This window comes from Gorilla gorilla, chromosome 1 (genome assembly GCF_029281585.2).
Source record: "Gorilla gorilla gorilla isolate KB3781 chromosome 1, NHGRI_mGorGor1-v2.1_pri, whole genome shotgun sequence".
NCBI classification, from domain to species: Eukaryota; Metazoa; Chordata; class Mammalia; order Primates; family Hominidae; genus Gorilla; species Gorilla gorilla.
This window is the reverse complement of record NC_073224.2, coordinates 128,796,533-128,817,393: the sequence shown is the minus strand read 5'-3', so window position 1 is coordinate 128,817,393 and position 20,861 is coordinate 128,796,533. Positions and strand designations below refer to the sequence as shown.

The window sequence follows — 20,861 nt, the reverse complement described above, 5'->3', positions numbered from 1 at the left end:
ACCCTGCCTACCTCAGCAGTACCTCCCTTAGTCTCCTAGATTGAGGGAGAGGTGGGCTGTTTGGGGACAATCCTGCTTGTTTGTCACAGCGCTGGGCCTGTGGCAGGTGTTTAGAACACCTGCTGATGGGTTGACCACCAGTGGTAGATGGTGCATCGCTGCCCTTGGAGTTTCTGGAGATTGGGCTTTTTTTTGTCTAAGGAGGAGGCTCCAAGTTGCTGGATGTTGAGGTTAGATGCTCCGGGCTGCCAGCCTTGTACCAGGAACTGTCCTTCGCTTTCGGGGGGTCCCTGGGTGGACTCCCACTGTAACCAGCCCATTCTCACTCAGACGCTCATCACCCTCCCGCGCTCCATCTCCATCTGGCGGCCCGTCCCCACATTCCTCTACCTCTGACCTTCCTCATCTTCCTGCTTGGGGCAGTCCAGGTTCAAAGCTATGGGGATGTCACAGCCTAGGAATGAGGGCTTTCATCTGGGGGGATGGGTGCAGTTCAGAAGGGAGAGAAATCCACAGATGGTTCTTTGCAAGCAGGTTGGGCTCAGCCTCTTATAAGTATTGCACTTGAAAGCCCCAGAGTGCTCTGTGTCCCTGGTCATTCCATCCATGTGCACACACACACACACTAGCATGCATGCACACATATGCATGCACATGCACGTGCGTGTGCACACACACACACACACTTCCTAGTGTAGAACAGGGATTGGGTGGTAACAGTTGGGTGACCTGAATTCCCAGTCTGAGGATCCCTCTCCACCTTCTGCCATTTACCCCCAACCCCCTCTGTAGTTTCTCTCCAAATCTTTGAAATGCTCAGAGGTGCCTGAGAGCCAAGGCATGTTTTTATCGTCACAAATACACCAGAGAAGAGAGACAGCGGGGAAGTGAGAGAGAAAGGGCTGGAGTACAGACCCAGGCTGAGGACGCGGGGCAGGCTGCCAGGACGCAGAGCCAGGCCAGGGAAAGACACTATCCTCCGCAGGTTAAAGCTGCTGGGGGACCTTTGAGTGTGCACGTGTCCCAGCAAGCATGGGGCAGCCCTGGCTTTGCCCTAAAGGAGGCCGAGAAGCAAGTTTGTACAACTTTGGGGGTGGGGATGTGGAGGAGTCCTGGGGCCCTCAGATGATGCTGCCCCTTCCCCTCCATGCCCAACTCACCCCATGTGGCCAAGCTGGTCACAAGCTCCAAGGTTCTCCAGCCTCCTGGGGATATCCCAGGAGGGGCAGGACGAGGATGGAGAGACTCAGGGGCCCAGCCTGCATGGCAAGAATCCCTCTCAGACCTACAGCTATCTCCCCTGCTCCAGCCCCACTTAGCACTCAGAACTTCACAGGCTCAGACTTCCCAATCCCTGGCCTCCCCACTCCTGGGGCCTTTCCCCAGGTGTCAGCAGCAATTTCCTGCCATGCCTAGTGACAGGAGCCTGAGCCAGCCCAGGGGAAACCCAATGCCATGGTGTCAGCAGTGAGTGTCCTTCGGTTTCTGGGGAATGGGGCTGAGAAAGTGCAGAGCTGCGCAGCTCGAGGGGGCAGGGAGGACTGCCACAGCCCCCACCCCACGAACCCCTGCCCCTTCCACGCTTAGTGGAGACCACTGTGCCCACTCCTCTTGCACCCAAGGACCCTGGCAGAGACACCTCTTTCCTGCCTCATAACTGGACCAAGGCTGGAAAGAAACACTCACATCTGGGAGACAGTGCCTGGGTGGGCAGTGTCCTGCTCTGGGCAAGTTCATCCTTCCCTCCCCATACTGATGTAAGGATGCTGCTTTGGGGTGGAGTCAGAAGGGCCTCACCCCTTCCCCTCCCCTCCCCATTCTAATCTAGCACCAGCATTCGGGGAAGTGTCTTCATCTCAGGCTCCGTTGATGACCAGCAGTTCACATCTTCTGCCTTTGGTTTTGCATAGTTGCTAGATCTGTGCAGGGCACCCACCTTCTCCTGGGGAAGGCCTGGGTCTCCTCTCTCCTCTCTATCCCCCTTAAGGTTAGCAGGGCTACTTTCTAAGAACTGGTCCTTGAGCATAGAGGCTGGTCACACTCATGTGTGATCTCTACCTTCTTCCTTTCCCTTTGTATCTGTGTGCTCTCTGTACCCGGAGCTGTGCTAAATACCAGACAGAATCTCTGTTCTTGGAGGACCCATAATGTAGTGGGGGGAAGCAGACTGGAAAACTTATATAATAGAGGAGAGAAAGGCTGTAATGAAGAAAATGCTGGCTTTAGGGCCAAACATTCACCCTATAATAATGTGAGCTTGGGAGATTTGTCAATGTACACATAACAGCGTACCCCAAATGAGATATTTTATTTAGTCTAATTGCCTCTTAACAGGTTTGGATGCAGTAGATACACTGAATACATCGATTCAAAATGTAAATTTTGTATCCCTAATATATTCAGTCTTTTCCTAGATATTGCATGTGTCCCCCACCCTTGGCACAGAGCAGGGGCTAAGTCAAGGTTTGCTACATTGGATTGGATTGACTTACCTACGGTGGAAGTGGGAAGGGGAGATGACTCACAGTTGTAGGAGACACTCTGAGAAATGAGACTGGTCTCAGCCAGGAGGGACTGGGAGATGCATCCAGAGGCTTGGGACAGTGGGCAAGGGCCATTGTTTGGTCTGGTCCCAAGTCCTGGCTGATGTCAGATTAGCTCTCTTCTCTTGGTTGGCAGGCCCTTTGTTGTTGCTATTAGAACTTCTCTTGCATAGGCTGGCTGAGTAAGTGTGTCTCCTGCCTCCCTTCATCAGAAGTCTTCTGCCTGGGGCATAACTGTGTGCTCAGTGCTTGAGACTGGTCCAGTACCTGTTTTCCATGAGCTCAGCTGTGGAATGCTGCTGCTGGGATTCATCTCAGAGGTCACCTTATAGTCCTGTCTCCTCCTTTTGCAGAAGAGGAAACTGAGGCTAAACATAAAGTAATTTGCTCAGACCTGCCCATTTGAGGTTCCAGATTCTAGAGCTCCCAATCCAAGTCCCCGCTGACTCCAGGTATAATGTTGCCCAAAAATGTCAGTCTTCTCCCAGCCTCTTGCCCCACCAGGCCTTTATTCCATCAGCCTGGTCCTGACATTTATTAAGTACTTATGTCACACAGCACTCTGGACTGTGCCTCATGCTAGATGAGAATGTCGTCAAATAAAATAACGTAGTTGTGGAAGAATCACCTGAGCCCAGGAGGTCGAGGCTGCAGTGAGCTGTGATTGTGCCACTGCACTCCAGCCTAGGTGGTGGGAGCCTGTCTTGAGGCCACCCTGGCCAACACAGTGAAACCCCCTATCTACTAAAAATACAAAAATTAGCAGGGCATGGTGGCGGGCGCCTGTAATCCCAGCAACTCGGGAGGCTGAGGCAGGAGAATCACTTGAACCCGGGAGGCAGAGGTTGCAGTGAGCCAAGATCGCACCACTGCACTCTAGCCTGGGCGACAGAGCTAGACTCTGTCTCAAAAAAAGAAAAAAAAAAGAGAGAAGAAATGATATCATTTCAAATTTTTAAACTAAAACGTATAAAATGTAGCTGTACAGAGGATTCGCTACTTATTTTTCTGCTTCACCTCAGACTGGTACAAGTATTATCATGGACCAAAACACTTCTGTGGGCCTGAATTAGACCCAGGTCTGTCCCAAGGAGCCCATGCTCTGGTCTAAGGTGGGGATCCCCAGCCATTGCACACAGTCACCTCTGGGAAAGGGCTGCCCAGAGCATTGGAGTCAGGTTGGGGTATGGGTAGAGCCAACCCAGGCCCTTCTCCTGGTACCTGGTAAGGGAATGGAGGGCTCCGGGAAGGGCCTCTAGGAGCTCTGTCCTCAATTGTATGACATAATTGTTTCTATCCAGATCCTTTGACCCTCACACTAACCCAAGGCCGTTCCACCCTGGGGGTTGGGGCACTGGCTGGATATGGGCATTTGTACCAGCTGCTTTTCACACTGGCTGTGTGACCTTGGACCAGTCCCTGAACCTCTCTGGGTCCCTTTCCTTGGCTCACTGAGCTAATGTTAGGATAGCCATGAATGTAGCAAATGTACAGATGTATGGCTTTGGGGCTCTTTAAGAAGTGACTAAATGTCCCAGTATCCCAGAGCACTTAGCTTACACCCCACTGCTCTGTCTTATGGGTGAAGAGACCAAGGCCTAGAGAGGAATAGTGACAGACTCACTGCTAGCAGCAGATACAGAGTCGATGGTGGGGCCCGGGTTCTTGGCTCCCACTTCAGAGCCCTCCTCCACACCCCACAGCCTCCAGGTCTTCATCCAGCTTGAGATCTGCCCAGGAATGTAGTTTTTCTGCAAGCCTCTTGCCCTACCATACCTTTGTTCCCTCAACCTGGCCTTGACACCTTCCGCTTTCCACTGGATTCTGCGTGTTCAGCTTACTCAGCTGTGTCCTCTCGGTGCCAGAACATCTAGGCACAGAGCTTGAGTCCAGATGCCATCGGGCTGCCATTGGGTGGTGGATACCATCGTTGATGCCCCCCCTCACCTCCTTCCCATCATCCTTCATTCCAAAGGCTAGGAGGTATCTCCTCCTCTGGAAAATTACTCTCCACTGGCTCCTCTAGGCCCCTGGGGTATCCCATGGCTTACCATTGTGACCTCCCCTCCTGCCTCACTCCAGGACAGGGATTGTGGGCAGCCCTGGTCCCTCTGACTCTCAGGAAAACCCGTGTCTTCCCTCCCTCCTCCCCATTCTTTTTATCCTCCCTCCGCCCTTGGCCCCAGGTCCTCTCCCCCAGCCTTATCTGCCCAGGATCTGACCTGCAGATGCACTCACTGCTCTGCATGCTCCTGACCCCAGGATGGCATCACCGCCCAGCCTGCCTGCCCCGGGGCCAGCTCCGGCCTGTTCTCCTTTCCTCTAAAAGCCCCCATGTCTTGAAGCTGATTAAAACAAACATAGCTCATATTTTTGTTCTTAATCCAATTCTGTGCTGGGCTAGGGTCGGAGAGGGAGGATAGGATGACAGAAGCACATTCCTCACTATGCCAGAGGGGAGAGGCAGGGCCAGGTACCTGCCAGGAAGTACCCAGCATTGGGGAGGCCATGATCCAAGTGGGGTGCTGATGGGCAGAGGTGGATGGGCCCTTCCCTGGGCATGACTCAGCTGCTGCTCCCTGGTCAGGGGAGTAGCAGGGTCAGAAGTTCTCCAGGGCTTTCCCAGAGGCGGGGGCAACAGGCCTTTCTGGGAACAGCCAGCAGGGGTGGGGGCTCCCAATAGAGGCCTTTATTCTCTCTTGCCTGGGAAAAAGACAGGATCTTCTTGTCTCAGTCGACCCCTTCCCATGACATCCCTCCTCAACACTTTGCCTTGGGGTTCCTCAGGACACACAGACTCAGATATGTGCCATGGACACCTTCATATCCTGTAGGCAGGGCTCACAGGCCTCTGAGTTGGAGGAGAGGGTGTGCGATGGTGCATACAGTCTGGAGGCTCAGCAAGTGACTGGGTTTGAATCTTGTTCTACCACTTACTAGCTGTGTGACTGTGGGCAAATTCTTTAATCTCTTTGCACCTCAGTTTCACCATCCGTAAAGTGGGTGTGGTATTAGTACCTACCTCATAGTATCATTGTGGAGAAGTATGGACCTACAGCGTGGACACTAAGAACAGTATCTGCATCGTATTGCAGACTATACTAAAAGTACTCTCTAAAAATATAATAACAAGCATGAGTGTGCCTAACACTGGGCGTGGCACATGTTGATTGGATCTTAAAATTGTGTGATTTCATTGCTAACTGAAACCTTAAGAGACATTTTTGTCCAAGAGAGGAGGGAAGAGATAGTTAAAGCAAGTAAAAAGGAAAAGGAGAAAAAGAAAAGTTAAAAAAAAATAGAATGATTTGGAGGAGAAGAGGAATGAGACTAAAGAATATGAAAAGTGAAGAGTGAGGAGGGACAGGAAAAACTGCCAGGAAGGGAGGGAGGGAGGGAGGGGGCCGGCAGGGAGGGAGGGAAGGAGGAGAAGAAAGCAAGCTAGATAAGAGGATGAAGAGGGGAGGGGGTGGTGGGAGAAAGATGGGAAGGGGCCCAAAGAGAGGGGACTGCTGGTGAGGGGCCTCAGTGACTGCCTTGGGAATGTGCAGAGCTAGGATTTCTTCCTGTCCACGAGGACATAAGATTTCTTCTCCCCCATCCACTGGAACAGCCTTTTGCCCACCTCCAATCCTCCACCTCCACCCTTGCCTTGCACTTCGAGTCAGGATCCCTGCGAGAGGTTTCTGGACTAGCTAGGATCAGAGGACCAGCTGGGGAAAATCTCTCTTGGGCAGTAGGTTTATAGTAGGTTCATAGAACTGTAAATTCATAATCTTTCAAGGCTAAAAAAAATGCTCGCATTGATAGTTCACCTACCTGGCCTCCTCCAGAATGGCCTGTGTACCTCTCAGGACAGGACCCTCACCACCTGTTCAGAGGTGTTTACTGGGCACCTTCCAAGACTGAGCTACAGCTACTGTGGCTGCAAATCAGTTGAATGATAAATAACAATTTTGTGGGTACTTATTTTTGGCCCCACGAGAAGGACAGAGGGCAAATCAGTGGGACCCTAGCATATGCTGGGCCCACAACGGGTGGATGCATGGTCAGCCTAACTGGTCATCCTTGCCTCCCAAGTTCCAGGGGTCTTTCATCCTCCTTCCACACCCCAAGGCCACTTGGCTTGGGCTGTGATAGCTCACCATACCACAGCTGGAAACCAAGATGTGTCAGCAGGTCAGAGGAAGGGGGACTAGAGATGGCCCATAAAAATCTTGGGCTCCCTGTAAACAGAGAGGGTCTTTGAAAGCCCAAAGCACTTTTATGTGCTAGTTAAAGGGCCTTCCTGTTGTGTCACCAGGATTTATAGAGACGTGGGCTGGGGAATGGGGGAAGGTGAGGCCACGTGCAGCCTCTACCTGCGGATATAGCTCACTCCCTGGGCTTTTTGGAGCTGCTACTCTCTGGGTTCCAGGGGAGAAGGGAGGAAGGGGATATCTTAGTAACTTCTTAGCCGTCACACTCCATTTACCAAGCAGGGACTGTGAGGCTCCTCCTTGATGCTTTAAGATCCTGAACCAGCCCCCTGGGGCCACGTTCATGACCAAGGCAGCAAGCACATATTCCAGGCCAGCAGTGTCTACAGCTAGGGGGAAAGAGGTGTCAAGACAGAAGCAGAACTCTCGAGGCGGAGGCCAGGCTACCGTGTGCATTGTAAGCGTGCAGGACTAGGAGAATCCAACTGTTCCATGGCAAGTCTTTCCCGTGCCCTGTGCCTGATGCTGGCACCAAGGGATCACAGGGAGTGACCAGGTGTCAGTCCCATCTCGATTCTGTGAGTTAGGGATGCCCATCCATCAACCTGCCTCCTCGTGACACTGTAAGAATGTGATATCCATTAATTTAAACTTAAAAAAGCTGGGCACAGTGGCTCAGACCTGTAATCCCAGCACTTTGGGAGGCTGAGGCTGGTGGATCCCTTGAGCCCAGGAACTGGAGATAAGCTTGGACAACATAGTAAGACCCTGTCTCTATTACAAAAAAAGAAGAAAAAGCTCCACACAATCAATGTGTTATTCCAGCCCACTCTCCCTCTTGGAGTTATGAGCTGCATATTTTACTTTCTTTCTGGGAGAGGAGGACCCTCCCTGTTTGGTGTCATGGGAGGAAGCTGCCCTTCCCTGCTGTTCCACAGCAGCCTGCACTTACACCCTACTGGGCCTGTCACAGTGTCACAGACCATGGGTTCTCCTAGACTGAGCTCAGTGCCAGTGTTCACTGCTGCCCCCGGAGCCAGGCAGGATGCGGGGGGATTTCCGCACACGGCCCCCTTTCACCCTCGCTCTGCCCTGCCGGGGAGATGCTCGTATCCTCCCCATTTTAGAGTTCAGGATGGGGAGAGCTGGCACCTGCCAACCTCTTCTTTATCAGCCCTCTTCAAGAAGCAGCACATACATTCTTTCCTTTAATCCTCCTGGCCTTCCCGCTGGGTCATATCCACCCCAATTTATACATGAGGAAATTGAGGCTCAAGGAAGTTGGTTAACTGCGGAAAGTTCCAGCCAGGTGGGGTCCAGCCCAGAGCTGTTTCCCTGTCCTTTTATTTCATCTGAGCTGTAGGTTCCCTGATCTCCTCCTCCTGGGATGCTGGAACATGGAGAAAATCCCTGCTCCCAGCTGATGTCAGAGGCGCCCGTCTTTGTCGCTCAGGCCTGCGTGTCTCTGTCTGTCCTGCAGCCCATGCCCTTGGTGGCCCACTCTGGCTGCTCTTCCGGACCTTCTTCATCCTCATAGGGATCTCCCCTCCCTCCTGGGGAGCAGCAACCAGAGCCACACTTGGCCTCCTAAGTCTGGGGTCCCAGAATGGATACAGGGCTCTGTATCCAGGCAGGAGGACTGGCCTCACGGTGACCTCCGTCTCCAGCCTGCTGGCCAGGGGTGCCCATCATGGCCTCAGGCCTTTGGCATTCTTCCTTGATGCTGCAGTTCCCCTCTGCTCCTCTGTGACCCTATTGAGTTTCCCCAGGTCCGACCAACCAAACACTGCCATATGGGGGAGAGTTACATTTCCTGTGTGTGTGTCAAAATATCTGAGCGGATGTGAAATACATCAGACATGTATAAAAATAAACTTTTACAGGGTGACTGACTACTCCCCTCCAAGGAGAACCAGCGATTCACTCTTCATCTGGGGCCCAGAAACTTAGCTGAGGCCTTGGGGACCACTCCCCATGCCTGGCTCCTCACGGCCATCCTGCTTCACTTCCTTGGGCTCTGGGCCAGCTCCTCTCCCGGAAAGCATTCTCCCCAGGGCTCTGCTGGTGTGGAAACCCCTCCCCAATAGGCATGAAGTTAGCAAGTCACCTCTCTGGGCCCCAGTTTCTTGATGGGTGTGGTAGGGGGTTGCTTTTTCAGCTCGCCGTTGTCTCTGACAATCCACGACTCACAGCCTGTGACTCCCCAGTTTAGGCTACGGCAGGACCATCCAGTCACCTATTCTGGTTTGCAGGAAGCAACATCCCCAGCCTTATATCAGAAATTTCTCCCTAAATGTAATTCTTAGTCATTCCAGACTCAGATGCCACCCCTTGCAGAGAAGTAGGGGAGGGGTCAGGCGTAAGTGGGAGCTTGAGGGGGTGCACTGTGGTTTTGGATAGCTCTGGAGATTCCTGCCTTGACCACTCTGAGACCCTGAAGCAGCTTGGACAGAAGACCCTATCTGTTAACCTATGTGATTCCTACCAGATCCCATTATAGGGCCGTTGGTTCCTGTCCAGTAAAGAATCTGGTCTGGCCGTGACAACTGCCTTTGCCCAGCCAAGGGGCTGGAGGGTCCCAGTTCTGAAGACTCAATGCCTGGCACATAAGCTTAGTCAGGACGCAGAGGCAGAGTGCTAATTTCTGTTTCCCTGCAACAATCCTGGTTGGAGGGCTCTTCTTCCTTCCCAACTGGGCTACCAGCAGGCAGGGAGGGAGGCCAGGGCCACCCCACATGACTCTCCCACCTTGCTTCCTGGCCTCCAGGACATCACTGCAGATGCACCACTCCCAACAGAGCCTGGTGTTGATGGGCAGCTGCCATCCTGCCAGGAACCTGGTGCCAAGAGCTTGGGCTGTGGGACTGGCCCTCAGCCTCAATTCAGCCAGGCCCACCCATCACCTCACCCATGCCCACAGCCTCTCAGGCCTCCTTTGAGTACCTTGTGTTCAGGCCAATTGCAAATGCCAGAGATAGCTTCAGGCCAGCAGTTATTGAATCTGGGGTCCACGCTTCTGCTGGGTGGGAGACAAAGGGAGGCAGTATTTTGGAGAGGCCAAAGGAGAGGCAGGGCTGACAGCTGGCTCTCTTGTCTTTCTCTAGTTCTCTCCAGGGCAAAGACCCCACGTAACATTCTTGCCAGCCCCTACCACCCCCAATTCTGGTGCCAGATGCTCTATACTTCTCACCTTACCATGAGTCCTGTCCCTTCCAAGACACTTACCTCTTAATCAGGTCCCTGTTAATGAAAGTAATGGGGTGACTTGTCTGTGGGTCCTAGGAGCATTTATTAGGTAATATACTTAATGTACAAAAGGTAGTCAGTCCAGTGTGATATTCTTGCAGTGGAAGACGCACTTCAGGGCAGAAGCTCATATTGGTGACCCCTGGGATGGCCATCAGCTAGGATATGAGGCTGCTGGTCCAACAGGTAGTCGCTTGGGTTTTGATACCAGGAATGACTCCACTGAAGTAGTTCTGATGGTCTGCTATGGCGCTTGAGGCAGCCCCTGATCGGGCCCGTTTTTCCATACAGTCCATGCTGCTCATAGGATCATCCAATCAGCCGTTGGCTGGATTTAAATATTCTCCCTCTTGCTTTTGGCTCCAGCTTGTTCTGATGAGTGGCTGCATGTGGTTAGTGCTACCAGCTAGAGGAGCAGGAAGTCAAACAAAATAATAGGCCAACCCTAACTGTAACCCTAACCCAACATCCCACCTGCCAACTGGACTTCCTTGGGGTTAATCAAGCCTAAGTCAAATCCAAGTTTACTAGCCCCTTGTTCAGTTCAGCTGTAGTTTAGTCTCTCTTCCCCTAACAGAGGTCTGTCTTACAGGTAGCTCAGTTCCCCCAAGCCCAGCTTCACTCTGTTCCCAGCTTTCTCACTCTTTTTCCCTTGTTCCTTCATTTTGGTCCTGGCTTCCTCTGGGGCAGATGTCATGCAGCTTGTTCCATGTCATCTTCTCTGGCAGGAGCCTGCTTTCCTCAACTGACAGAAGGGGTCTTGTTAGCAAGAATCTCACCCAAGGACTCGCCTTAGCACCCTTAGGCCAAGAGTCAGGCTGAAAGGCTAGCACAAGCTGCCCTGGTGAAAGACCAGCCTTTGTATCTCGCCAGGAGCAACAAGGACTCTCTCTGGTCCTGCACGATCCATGTGGCAGCATCTTTAGATTGGCCACTGGCTTCTCCACCCACACCTGGCTGTAGACTTGCAAGACCAGCAAGAGCAGGAGGTGTTCAGGGCAGGACTTTGTGGGCCCCTTCTTGGTCCTGGCTTTTAATGCATCGTGTTTGATCTTTGCCACCTGGTGGAGGGTTCCTGTCGCTCTGGTTGATAACACAGATCTTCAAGGAAGCAGTCACCCCTGTAGGAAGGGGAACATTTATCAAAGCCATTCCTGGGGGGGTGCCTGCCAAGTCCGGGCCCTCAGCTGGACCTTTGTAGAATGTCCAGAATATAGCTACCATTCTGCCTGGCCCAGGAGGCCCTCTGCTTCTCCATCTAATCTGGCCTAGATGGGAAGAAATCTTTTTTTTTTCCTTATTCTTGCAACCAAGATAAAATTGTAGATTTTTCAGGAAGCACTTTAAGAGGAAACAAAAGGGAAAAAGGTACTCAAGAATCACATGGAGGCCAGTGGCTCATGCCTATAATCCCAGCACTTTGGGAGGCTGAGGCAGGATGATAAAATTGTAGCGATCCTCCTGCCTCAGCCTCATCAGTATCTGGGACTACAGACACACACTACCATGCTCTGCTAATTTTGGTATTTTTATACAGATGGGGTTTCGCCTTGTTGCCCAGGCTGGTCTTAAACTCCTGGGTTCAAGCCATCTGCCTCTTGGCCTCCCAAAGTGCTGGGATTAGAGGTGTGAGCCACCGCGCCCAGCCTGTTTGGTATGTTTAAACGCGTGGCAGTCCCACAGCTACAGGTTGAAGCAGACTACTTTTTGTCAGCTGAAATCACACAGCCCAGAGTGCAGACGGGCACAGGAGATGCCCCTGTGCTGATCATGATTAAATCACCCTTAACAGAGATGATGGGCCACCAGCCACACCATGGGCAGTGTCTCCTCCAGGGCACACCAGAGAAGGCACTGAGGGAGGGAGAAACTCACTCTTGGCACCATAACACTGGCTGGGGTCCTGGTGTTCCGAGAGCCCCAGTGGAGCTCAGAGACAGTGTGGGAAAGAAAGCCCCCTGCTGATCCCAGCTTAGGTTAGCAGGGCATGTGTGTACGTGCGTTTGCGTGTGCGTGTGCATGTGTGTGTAAGACAGAGTGAGCGTTAGCTGTGGGCTGCTCCTTGGGGACTCCTGTGCTTGTGCACTGCAGGGATGCAGAAGTCTTGGCTCCAGGAAAGAGCTCTTCTGTGAAGGTGACGGCCCTGCCTGTTTCCTGACTGCCTCGCCTCTCGCTCCTTTGCTGCACTCCAGCTCACCGAGTCCCACACTTCCACATGGACTTGCGTGTGCTGGGCCCTCAGTCAGGGCATCCTTCTTCATCAGGGCAACTCCTGTTCCTCCTTCACACCCACCCAAGCTCCCTCCCAGGTGAAGCCTGTGATCAGGGCCCACCTCCTGCTGGAGTTAGAACTTCTTTGCCTCCATAGTAAAGTTTACTATCCTGTTCCTGCTTCAGTGCCAGGCGATGTCTGTGCTCAGACCACGACCCCGAAGAGGAGGGCAGGAGTATGGCTGGTGATCTGCAGGAGGAGGGGGCTGGTCTCCACATAAGACCTTGTGCCCAGGCCCCAGGCTGGCTTGGTTGGTGTCAGCCGCTGGACTGGCTGGTGAGGTCACCAGTGACATCTAGTGGTCACAGCAGGCTACAGCCCGGTGAGGTTTTCCAGCAGTTGTGAGTTCCATGTGGTCTCTGGAGCCAGGTTTCTGAGCTGCTCCCAGCCAGTGTCTGACTTCTCCAGGGCTCCAGGACACCAGCACAGGGCAGGACTTAGGTTGTCTGGTGTGAGGACTGAGGCCTTTCAGATATTGGACTACCCACTGTCAGCCAGAGATGGCTGGGACTGTAAGTGATGTCCCCTGGGCTCCTGTGGCCCCATGAGATCTGCTGCCTTCCTCCTGCTCCAGCTCCTTGGCCCTGCAGGCCCCAGGCTCAGGTTCACCTGGGCCTCGGCTCCCTGAGACCCGGGGAGGGAGGAGGCTTTAGGGCCCTCATGGGAGAAGCCCCAAACCCATTTTGGTGCAGCTGCTGAGACAGCCAATGCCAGCCAGTGGATGAGGGGCAGGGAGTGGGCCACACCTACTGAGCACCTACTATGTGCCAGGCACTATGGAGGGCAGCCTGGGTCAGGAGCCACCTAAAGAGCTGCCGGTCGTGTCCTGTGCTAGGCCTGACAGGGCACAAAGCAGCCCTCTTCCTCAAAGGGGTAAGAGGTCCCTGATGACAGCAACAGGAGGTGGCACAGGCTGAGTGGGGTCTCCAGCAGCACAGTGGTGGGCCTGGGGCAGCCCTTGCCACAGGGCTGTGTCTGGTGACCTGCCAGTCTTCACCTCACCATTGCAGGTGCAGGCACATCATGGGCGCTCGAGACACACTGTTGAGTGATGCGGCTACATGGGCTGGAGGCAGCAGGGTATGCTGGGGACCACAGCTTTGTGCTCTCAGCTTCCCAGATTCCACTTTCTCTGCCAAAGTTTCCCCGTGAACCATTTGCAGACTATAAGGAGAGCGGGGAGGACTGTGTTCTTAGAAGGGAGGCCTGCAGCGCTACTGACTGCACTTGGTTTGCATGAACTGTCCCTTCATGCTCCTGCTTCTCCAACCCCGCACCCACCCCAGTTCTTTCCTTTTCTACCTTCTTCCCTGGTGCTGCTCCCCTGCCTGCACTTTTTATCCCATCCCCTTTTCATTGTGTCCCTTCTGCTGTTCGCCCCTTTCCAAGCACTTCCTACACTCTGCTTTCTTATTCTCCATTCCTTCTTCGTTTCTCTGTCTTGCTTTTGCTCTCCTTCTCTGTCTCCCCAGGTTCTGCTCCATCCCAGGCACCTTCCTTGGAAGGCCAGCCTGACATCATTAAAGTGCAATAACTTGATCATTTTCCAGGGAGTGAGGTGGGCAGAGGCTATAGTTTATCTTCTATATGAGCCTTTCCTGTGGCCCCTAGGAGTGGTTGTGAACTTCCCGCCTCCTGGAGCCCCCCTCAGCAGTCAGCAAAGGCCTCTGCTTGCCGACCTGTGCAAGCAGTGGGGCCCACCCCGGCCTGTGGGGATTCACACTTTGGGCACAGTTCTAGGCACAGTGGGATCTTCCTTCACTGTTGAGGGGTGACAGTAAGAGCTGCCGTTTACATTTATAAATTAAATCTATACGTCTGGATGTCTTCATGGGTTGGATGCTGTGTGAGGTCCTGGGGGTATGGCCTGCCTATTTTGGCCCTCACAGCAACCCTGCAAGGGAGGCTGGGCAGTGATCACACTCCCGTTAGACAGAGGAGGAAAATGGGACTCAAGGAACAGGATTGCTCAAGGCAGGCCCCAGGCCGGCAGCTGGACACTTGGCTTTTATCCTGAGGAGTTCACACCCTCAGCATTCAATGTCCAGTTCATCTGCTCAGGAGATTGCAAAGGGCTTCTGAGGAACCCAGATGTTCACAGACCTGTTCCAAAGCACCCTCCCACGCCCATCCATCTTCCCCGCCAGACATTGTGCTTGTTTCCCAGTGACACAAATTGCATTTGCAGTTGTTTTCAAGATAGCCTAATACTATCCAGCACTGTCTGCACACATCGATTCCTTTCCCCAAGTCACCAGACCCACTCATTCCCAATAATCTTCCCCCCTAATTATGGCAATCATTGTCTGATTGCATGCTCCGATTACACAATTACATTTTCTAATGCTAATTGCATAATTATCACAAGCAATTACATGGGAAAACATAAAATTTCCAGGCTCCAAATGTGATTTGAGGGTCCAGCAAAGTGCCCCCACTGTCCCCCTTAGGAAAGGCAATGGGGTCTCCTGGGCACAGACACAGCAGCTGGGTAGTGACCATCTCTCTCGGCTTCTCTGGGCACCACTAATTCTGAAGCTTCTATCTTCATGGCCCAACTAGGACTCTCTAGAGCAGGTAGCCTGGTTTAGAAAGTGTGGCCCAGCAGATATGACTCTCTAAGCCCCAGTCACAAGGGCCCCTGCCTGCACACTGCCGCTGGTCTGGGAGAAACAAAGCCTGAGCTGTGGTGCTCATGTGCTTCTAGAAGCCCAGGCCCAATATGTCTTCTTCAGTGGCTTCCAGTGTCCTGGGCAGTGTCTGGCTGGGTGGATGGGTCTGAGGAAGAGATGCTGGAGGCAGGCAGTTGATTTTCATCTTTCTGCTTTGCTCAGGACATCTCCCATGGTGTGGCCCCAATCCTGTCCATCTGATGGTTTGTCCACCACTGAGTCCTCCCCTCTAGAGGCTGGGAGTGCCCACATGGCCAAGGAGAAACCTCATCCATCGCCCTGCAGTAAGACAGTCCACAGGTCTCCCCCACACTGTATGTACAGGTACATTTACAAATTCTATCTTATTTCAAATGCACCAGGGGAGCTGGCTATTTAAAGAAATGCTATAGAAGATCCTTTGGTAAAGACTGGCCTCACTTTCTGATTGATTTTTTATGTAATTTTGTATTTTCATCTCTCTAGGGCAGGAGGTGGGGGTGAGAGAGAGGCTGCAGGCGGGTTTATGTCTTTCCACAGCCTGCTGCACTGGACCTGCCCTGCATGCCCCTGGATGGCTCAATGTGTCTCAATTTTATCTTCTTCATTTGACAGGCGGGTATTCAAGGCATTCTGTGTACCAGGCTTGTGTTGGAAGCATGGGACACAAAGGCAGAGAAGACCTAGTCCCAGTCTCTGAGAGCTAATGAGGTGTGCTAGATGCATTCACGTAACTACGTTCAAGGGGAGCAATGGTTGCATGGAGGGAGGTGGGATTATCTCTTCCCAGGGCTGGGGAGAGCAAGGAAGCCTTCATGGAGGAGGTGATTTTCAACCTGAATTTTTTTCTTTCTTTTTCTTTCTTTTTTCTTTCTTTTTTTTTCTTTTCTTTTTTCTGTCTTTTTTTGTTTGTTTGTTTTTTTAAAGGCAAGATCTTCTTATGTTGTCCAGGCTGGTCTTGGACTCCTGAGCTCAAGCTATCTTTCTGCCTTGGTTTCCCAAGTAGCTGGGACTATAGGCATGCATTAACCTGAGTTTTGAAGGATGAGTTGGAAGAGTTTCAAATGGGACAAGCAAGTAGAGGAAATGCAGACTGGTGTGGCTACAGTGGAGGATGCCAAGTGGGGAGGCACGAGGCTGGGTGACAAGCAGGGCCCGGCCAAGGAGGTCAGTTTTGATTCCAAAAGCAGAGGAAACTAAACTGGATGGTGTTACTCAGAGGAGTACACAACCTTGCTTTTATTTTGGGAAGATCCCCTTGGCTGTGGTATGAATGGACCCAAGGTGGTGGGACTGGTGGAGGAGATGAACTATGGGCTGGAGGGAGTTGACAGCCTGAACCAGTGGGCGGTGGGGATGCAGAGGAGGAGGAGTGGGTTTCGGAGACATTTTCAGGGAAGAAGGGAAATAACAAGGGGGCTCATTTAGTGGGGGAAAGGTGAGGAGGAAGGAAGTGAGGAAGGGACGGAAGGTCAGGGAATTCCTGACTTGTGAGCTCTAGTTTCCCTACGGACTAGAATATGAGTCACCTGGCAAGAGTGAACATGGGGCTGGGGTGAGGGGTGAGGGCTTGCTGAGTTTGTGGCATCTATGGATATTTTCTTTTCTTCTTCTTTTTTTTTTTTTTTTCTGAGACAGAGTCTCGTTCTGTCACCCAGGCTGGAGTGCAGTGGAGTGATCTCGGCTCACTGCAACGTCTGCCTCCCGGTTTCAAGCGATTCTCCTGCCTCAGCCCTCCCGAGTAGCTGGGATATTAGGTGCGCGCCACCACGCCCGGCTAATTTTTGTATTTTTAGTAGAGACGGGGTTTTACCATGTTGGTCAGGCTGGTCTTGAACTCCTGACCTCACGATCTGCCCGCCTCAGCCTCCCAAAGTGCTAGGATTACAGGCATGAGCCACCGCACCCGGCCCCATGGGTATCTTCACCAGCTGCTCTTGGCTGCCAGCTTCCAAAGACAGGGACAGAGCTTGCAGCCACCTTTGGGCGGAGGTCAGGGCTGGGTGCTGTGGAAGGGCAGTTCAGGAAAGTCCAAGGATGTTGACAACAGCATCATGCCACTGTAGCTTCCAGGCAGGTGGAAAAGGAAAGGAGGTTAGGTGGGAGGGAGGGAGAAGGTGAGTGAGAAGAAGGGCACAGTCAAGCACAGAGCTGGTGAGAGTTGAGGGGATCCCTGACAAAATCAGCCCACTGGCTGTGAGACATTATTCAGGTCTTCTCCAAGGTTGCTCAGTTCTAAAATGAGACAATACTTTCCTCCCAGGCTAAATTGTGACAACATATATAAAGGGCTTGACCCAGAAGGCCTTCAGCAATGTGTTGCACTGAAAACTGCCAAATGCTACAGAAGTTGCAGACACAGAGGAGGCCCAATCAGTGTCCCTTTTCATATTCACCTTTGAGCTGGGGGTGCCTGCTCAGGGCCTGGGCCACAAAAGGCACTGAGCAGAAATTTGTTTAGGAGGCAACATGAGGTAACAGTGAAGACACGAACAATTCTGCCTGCTTGCTGTAGGATCAGCCAAGCCTCCACTTTCTCCTCTGGCAGATGGAGATCATGGCAGTGCCTGCCTCATAGGTTGAGAGGGTTCAATTAGGCAGGCCTGTGATGCAGATGCTGTGGGCTGTCCTGCCCCATCCCCTCAGCACTCACATTCCTGAGGGCCCGATGGCTTCCTACTTTTCTGTGGTCACAGGAGCATGCTGCTTAACACCTGTGGACCAGAAGTGCCAAGGAGGTAGCACTTCTATTAGCCAAAGACAGGAGTCAGAGCATAAAGATGCAGCTTCGGCCAGGTGCGGTGGCTCATGCCTGTAACCTCAGCACTTTGGGAGGCCAAAGTAGGCAGATTGCTTGAGTCTGGGAGATTGAGATCAGCCTGGGCAGCATGGAGAAACCCATCTCTACTAAAAATACAAAAATTAGCCAGGCATGGTGGCGTGCAGCTGTAGCCCCAGTTACCTGGGAGGTTGACACAGGAGAATTACTTGAACCCAGGAAACGGAGGTTGCAGTGAACCGAGATCATGCCACTGCACTCCAGCCTGGGCAACAGAGTGAGACCCTGTCTCAAAAAACAAAAAAACAAAAAAACCACACCTGGTGCAACTCAGGTGTGTTCCATGCAACCTCCCAGAACTCCCCAGCAGGATAACATACTAGTTGCCCACAATGGCAACCTGCTCATGAATGCACGTTTTGATTTCCCTCCCGTCCTCATCTCACATCCTCACTCCCTTCCTGGTGCCTCCTGGGATCACCTCCTAATTGAGTACTTGTTCTCAAATCCCTGTCTCAGGGTCTGCTGCTGGAAAGCCCAATCCAAAAGAGCGTGTAAAGTGCTTGACAGAAAGAGGACACTTGATAAATGCTAGCCAGCTCACTAGTGTGAAAGTGTCATGAAGGCAGAAGGCATCCATTTGAATATGACTGTCTCCCCAGGTCCAGGTGCTGGCACAGAGGTGGCACCTAGTACACATGCGTTGAAGAAATCAATAGACATGCTCCTCCCACCGCCCTGTCCTTTCCCTCCCTCCCTTTCCCTAGTCTCACTCTCATTTCTCCCAGTCCCACATTTTCTTTCCTAGTGCTCTTTTTCTCCTCTCGTGGAGGAAGGATGCTCTGGGCCCAAATACCCCTTTGCTGTCCCAAAAGTTCCACTCTGGAAATGAGCCCTCCCGCAGCATTGTGACATCACCGTGCACTAGCCAATGGCTGCCTGCCTAAGCTGGGTCCCTGGTCTCCTGGGACTACTAGCCCTCTGTTGATAGGGAGAAGCCAATATCTCCTGCAGGGCCCCCTAATCTTCAGGGCAGCTCCCAGAGCATGGATCCCTCCTGATTCCACTCTCAACCCGATGTTCCTCACAGTCAAGCTGCTCCTGGGCCAGAGATGCAGTCTGAAGGTGTCAGGGCAAGAGAGTGTAGCCACGCTGAAGAGACTGGTGTCCACGCGGCTGAAGGTGCCTGAGGAGCAGCAGCACCTGCTTTTCCGTGGCCAGCTCCTGGAGGATGACAAGCACCTCTCTGACTACTGCATTGGGCCCAATGCCTCTATCAATGTCATCATGCAGCCCTTGGAGAAGATGGCGCTAAAGGAGGCCCACCAGCCCCAGACCCAGCCCCTGTGGCACCGGCTGGGACTGGTCCTAGCTAAACACTTTGAACCACAGGATGCCGAGGCTGTGCTGCAGCTGCTAAGGCAGGAGCACGAGGAGCGCCTGCAGAAGATAAGCCTGGAGCACCTGGAGCAGCTGGCCCAGTACCTCCTGGCAGAGGAGCCTCACGTGGAGCCAGCTGGAGAGAAGGAGCTTGAGGCGAAGGCACGGCCTCAGAGCTCCTGTGACATGGAGGAGAAGGAGGAGGCAGCAGCTGATCAGTAAACAGGCCATCCTACCCATTTGCATGCTAAAATTCTCCCGGCCTCATCCTTATGTGTTCCCTGGTGACTTTTCCTACTACTTCCTGCTGATGTGGATGCGTCCACACCCCTTTTTGAACCTTCCAAGCAGCTGGAGGGTTTTTGGATCCCTGTCCCCTCTTGGGCCTGAGGTCCTCCCTCTGAAATGCAGAGTGAACCAACCCTCATCACCATGCTTCCCCTAGAAGTGTTCTGATCACCGGAGGGCAGCCCCAAAGGCCGCAGTCCCCTCCTGTGCTGGCAGCTTTGCCCACACATACCCAGCAGCTCCCCAGGCTGAAAGCAGCCCTGGCCCAGGGTCTCCATGGTTCTAGGCAGACCCTCTTTCTCCTTTGGAACAGAAAGACAATGTGGGTTCATTTTCCTCCATCCTCAGACCATGACATCTCCCCTAGGCTCCCCAGCAGCCAAGAGGAGAGGAATGTCAGGTAGCTGCCCCTTGCCTTCTGGGTGAGGCTGCCCCTGCTGTTCTCCTGCTCGTGCTTCCAGCTTAAGGGACAGGCACAGCAGAGGTGGGAGTGGGAGGAGGGCACGTACCGGATGCCAGCCCTGGAGCCCTCAGGGAGACAGACATAGACCAAGAATAGCAGGAAACTGAGCCTCAGGCAGAAAAAAAGTTCAGCAAAGTCATACACTCCCTGTGGCCAGCGTGAACAGAGCCATGCCCCACCCTCCCAGACTGATCAGTCAGTAGGTATCACAGCTCACATTACCTGCCCAGCGCTGCCCAAGGCTCCCTGGAAGGAAAAATGGTATCTGTCAATGAGGATCCTTGCCCTCACAGAGCACGCAGCCTAGATGAAGAGAGCTGGTATACATGTGAAAAGTAAAGTGGTGACATGAAACTAGAGTCTAGTGTGTGTGACTGAATGCACGGGGCCTCACGGGGCCCTGGGTTCAGCATAGAGGGGCCAGTCCCCTGCAGACTATGAGGAAAGCCAGGCCCTTTACTCTGTTCTTTGAGTGAGAGAGTGGCCCTTGCAGAGGCTGAGGAGTCCCCACACTCTGTGTGTGGGTGGGAGGGAGTGGGGAGCTGTGGTCCACCATTCACTGCTGAAGCCCCTGAAATGCTGTTATTGCAAAAGTTTCAGTCCTGAGTGATGGGGATGGAGGGAAGGGGTGGAGGAGAATGTCTTGAACAAGCATGGCCCCCTTCCCTAGGAAGCATCCTGTCCTTGGCCTGCAGGGCCCCTCGTCCTCTCTTCCAGTCCGAGTCCAGCTGTGTGGCCATGGGTAACCTGCTTTTCCTGTCTGATGCTCAGGTTTCCCACCTGTTGCATGGGCATCCTTATAACGCATCTACTTACCCCATGAGTGTTGGTGAGGGTTAGAGGCAAAGACTGTCCAACTGGGAGGGATGTCTTCTAGTGGTGGGCTCAGCGGCAGTGACAAAGATGGATGTGGAAAGCATTCTGTTTGTGGGAGCCTGCTTAGCAGTGGTCATTCCCTCACCTCGCAGAGTAAGACAACCTCGTTCAGCTTATGACCCAGCTCCTTTCCCAGTGCCCCACCCACTGTCCCAGCCAAGAGA

General features: G+C 53.0%; 1 protein-coding gene across 3 annotated transcripts in view; it reads left to right on the top strand.

Annotated features, from left to right (window-relative positions):
* The window catches only part of UBL4B (ubiquitin like 4B), a 31,576-nt gene extending 11,398 nt beyond the window's left edge, over window positions 1–20,178 (top strand). For 2 of the 3 annotated variants that reach the window (XM_063696185.1, XM_063696180.1), the window contains exons 2-4: window positions 15,095–15,256; window positions 15,527–15,622; window positions 18,210–20,178. In XM_063696185.1, the coding sequence (XP_063552255.1) occupies window positions 18,768–19,292 (525 nt within the window). In that variant the 5' untranslated portion in view covers window positions 15,095–15,256; window positions 15,527–15,622; window positions 18,210–18,767 and the 3' untranslated portion in view covers window positions 19,293–20,178. Of the gene's footprint in view, window positions 1–15,094; window positions 15,257–15,526; window positions 15,636–18,209 lie in introns of those variants that run through there. The other variant, XR_008669392.2, reaches the window with a different exon arrangement.
* The last annotated feature ends 683 nt before the right edge of the window (window positions 20,179–20,861 follow it).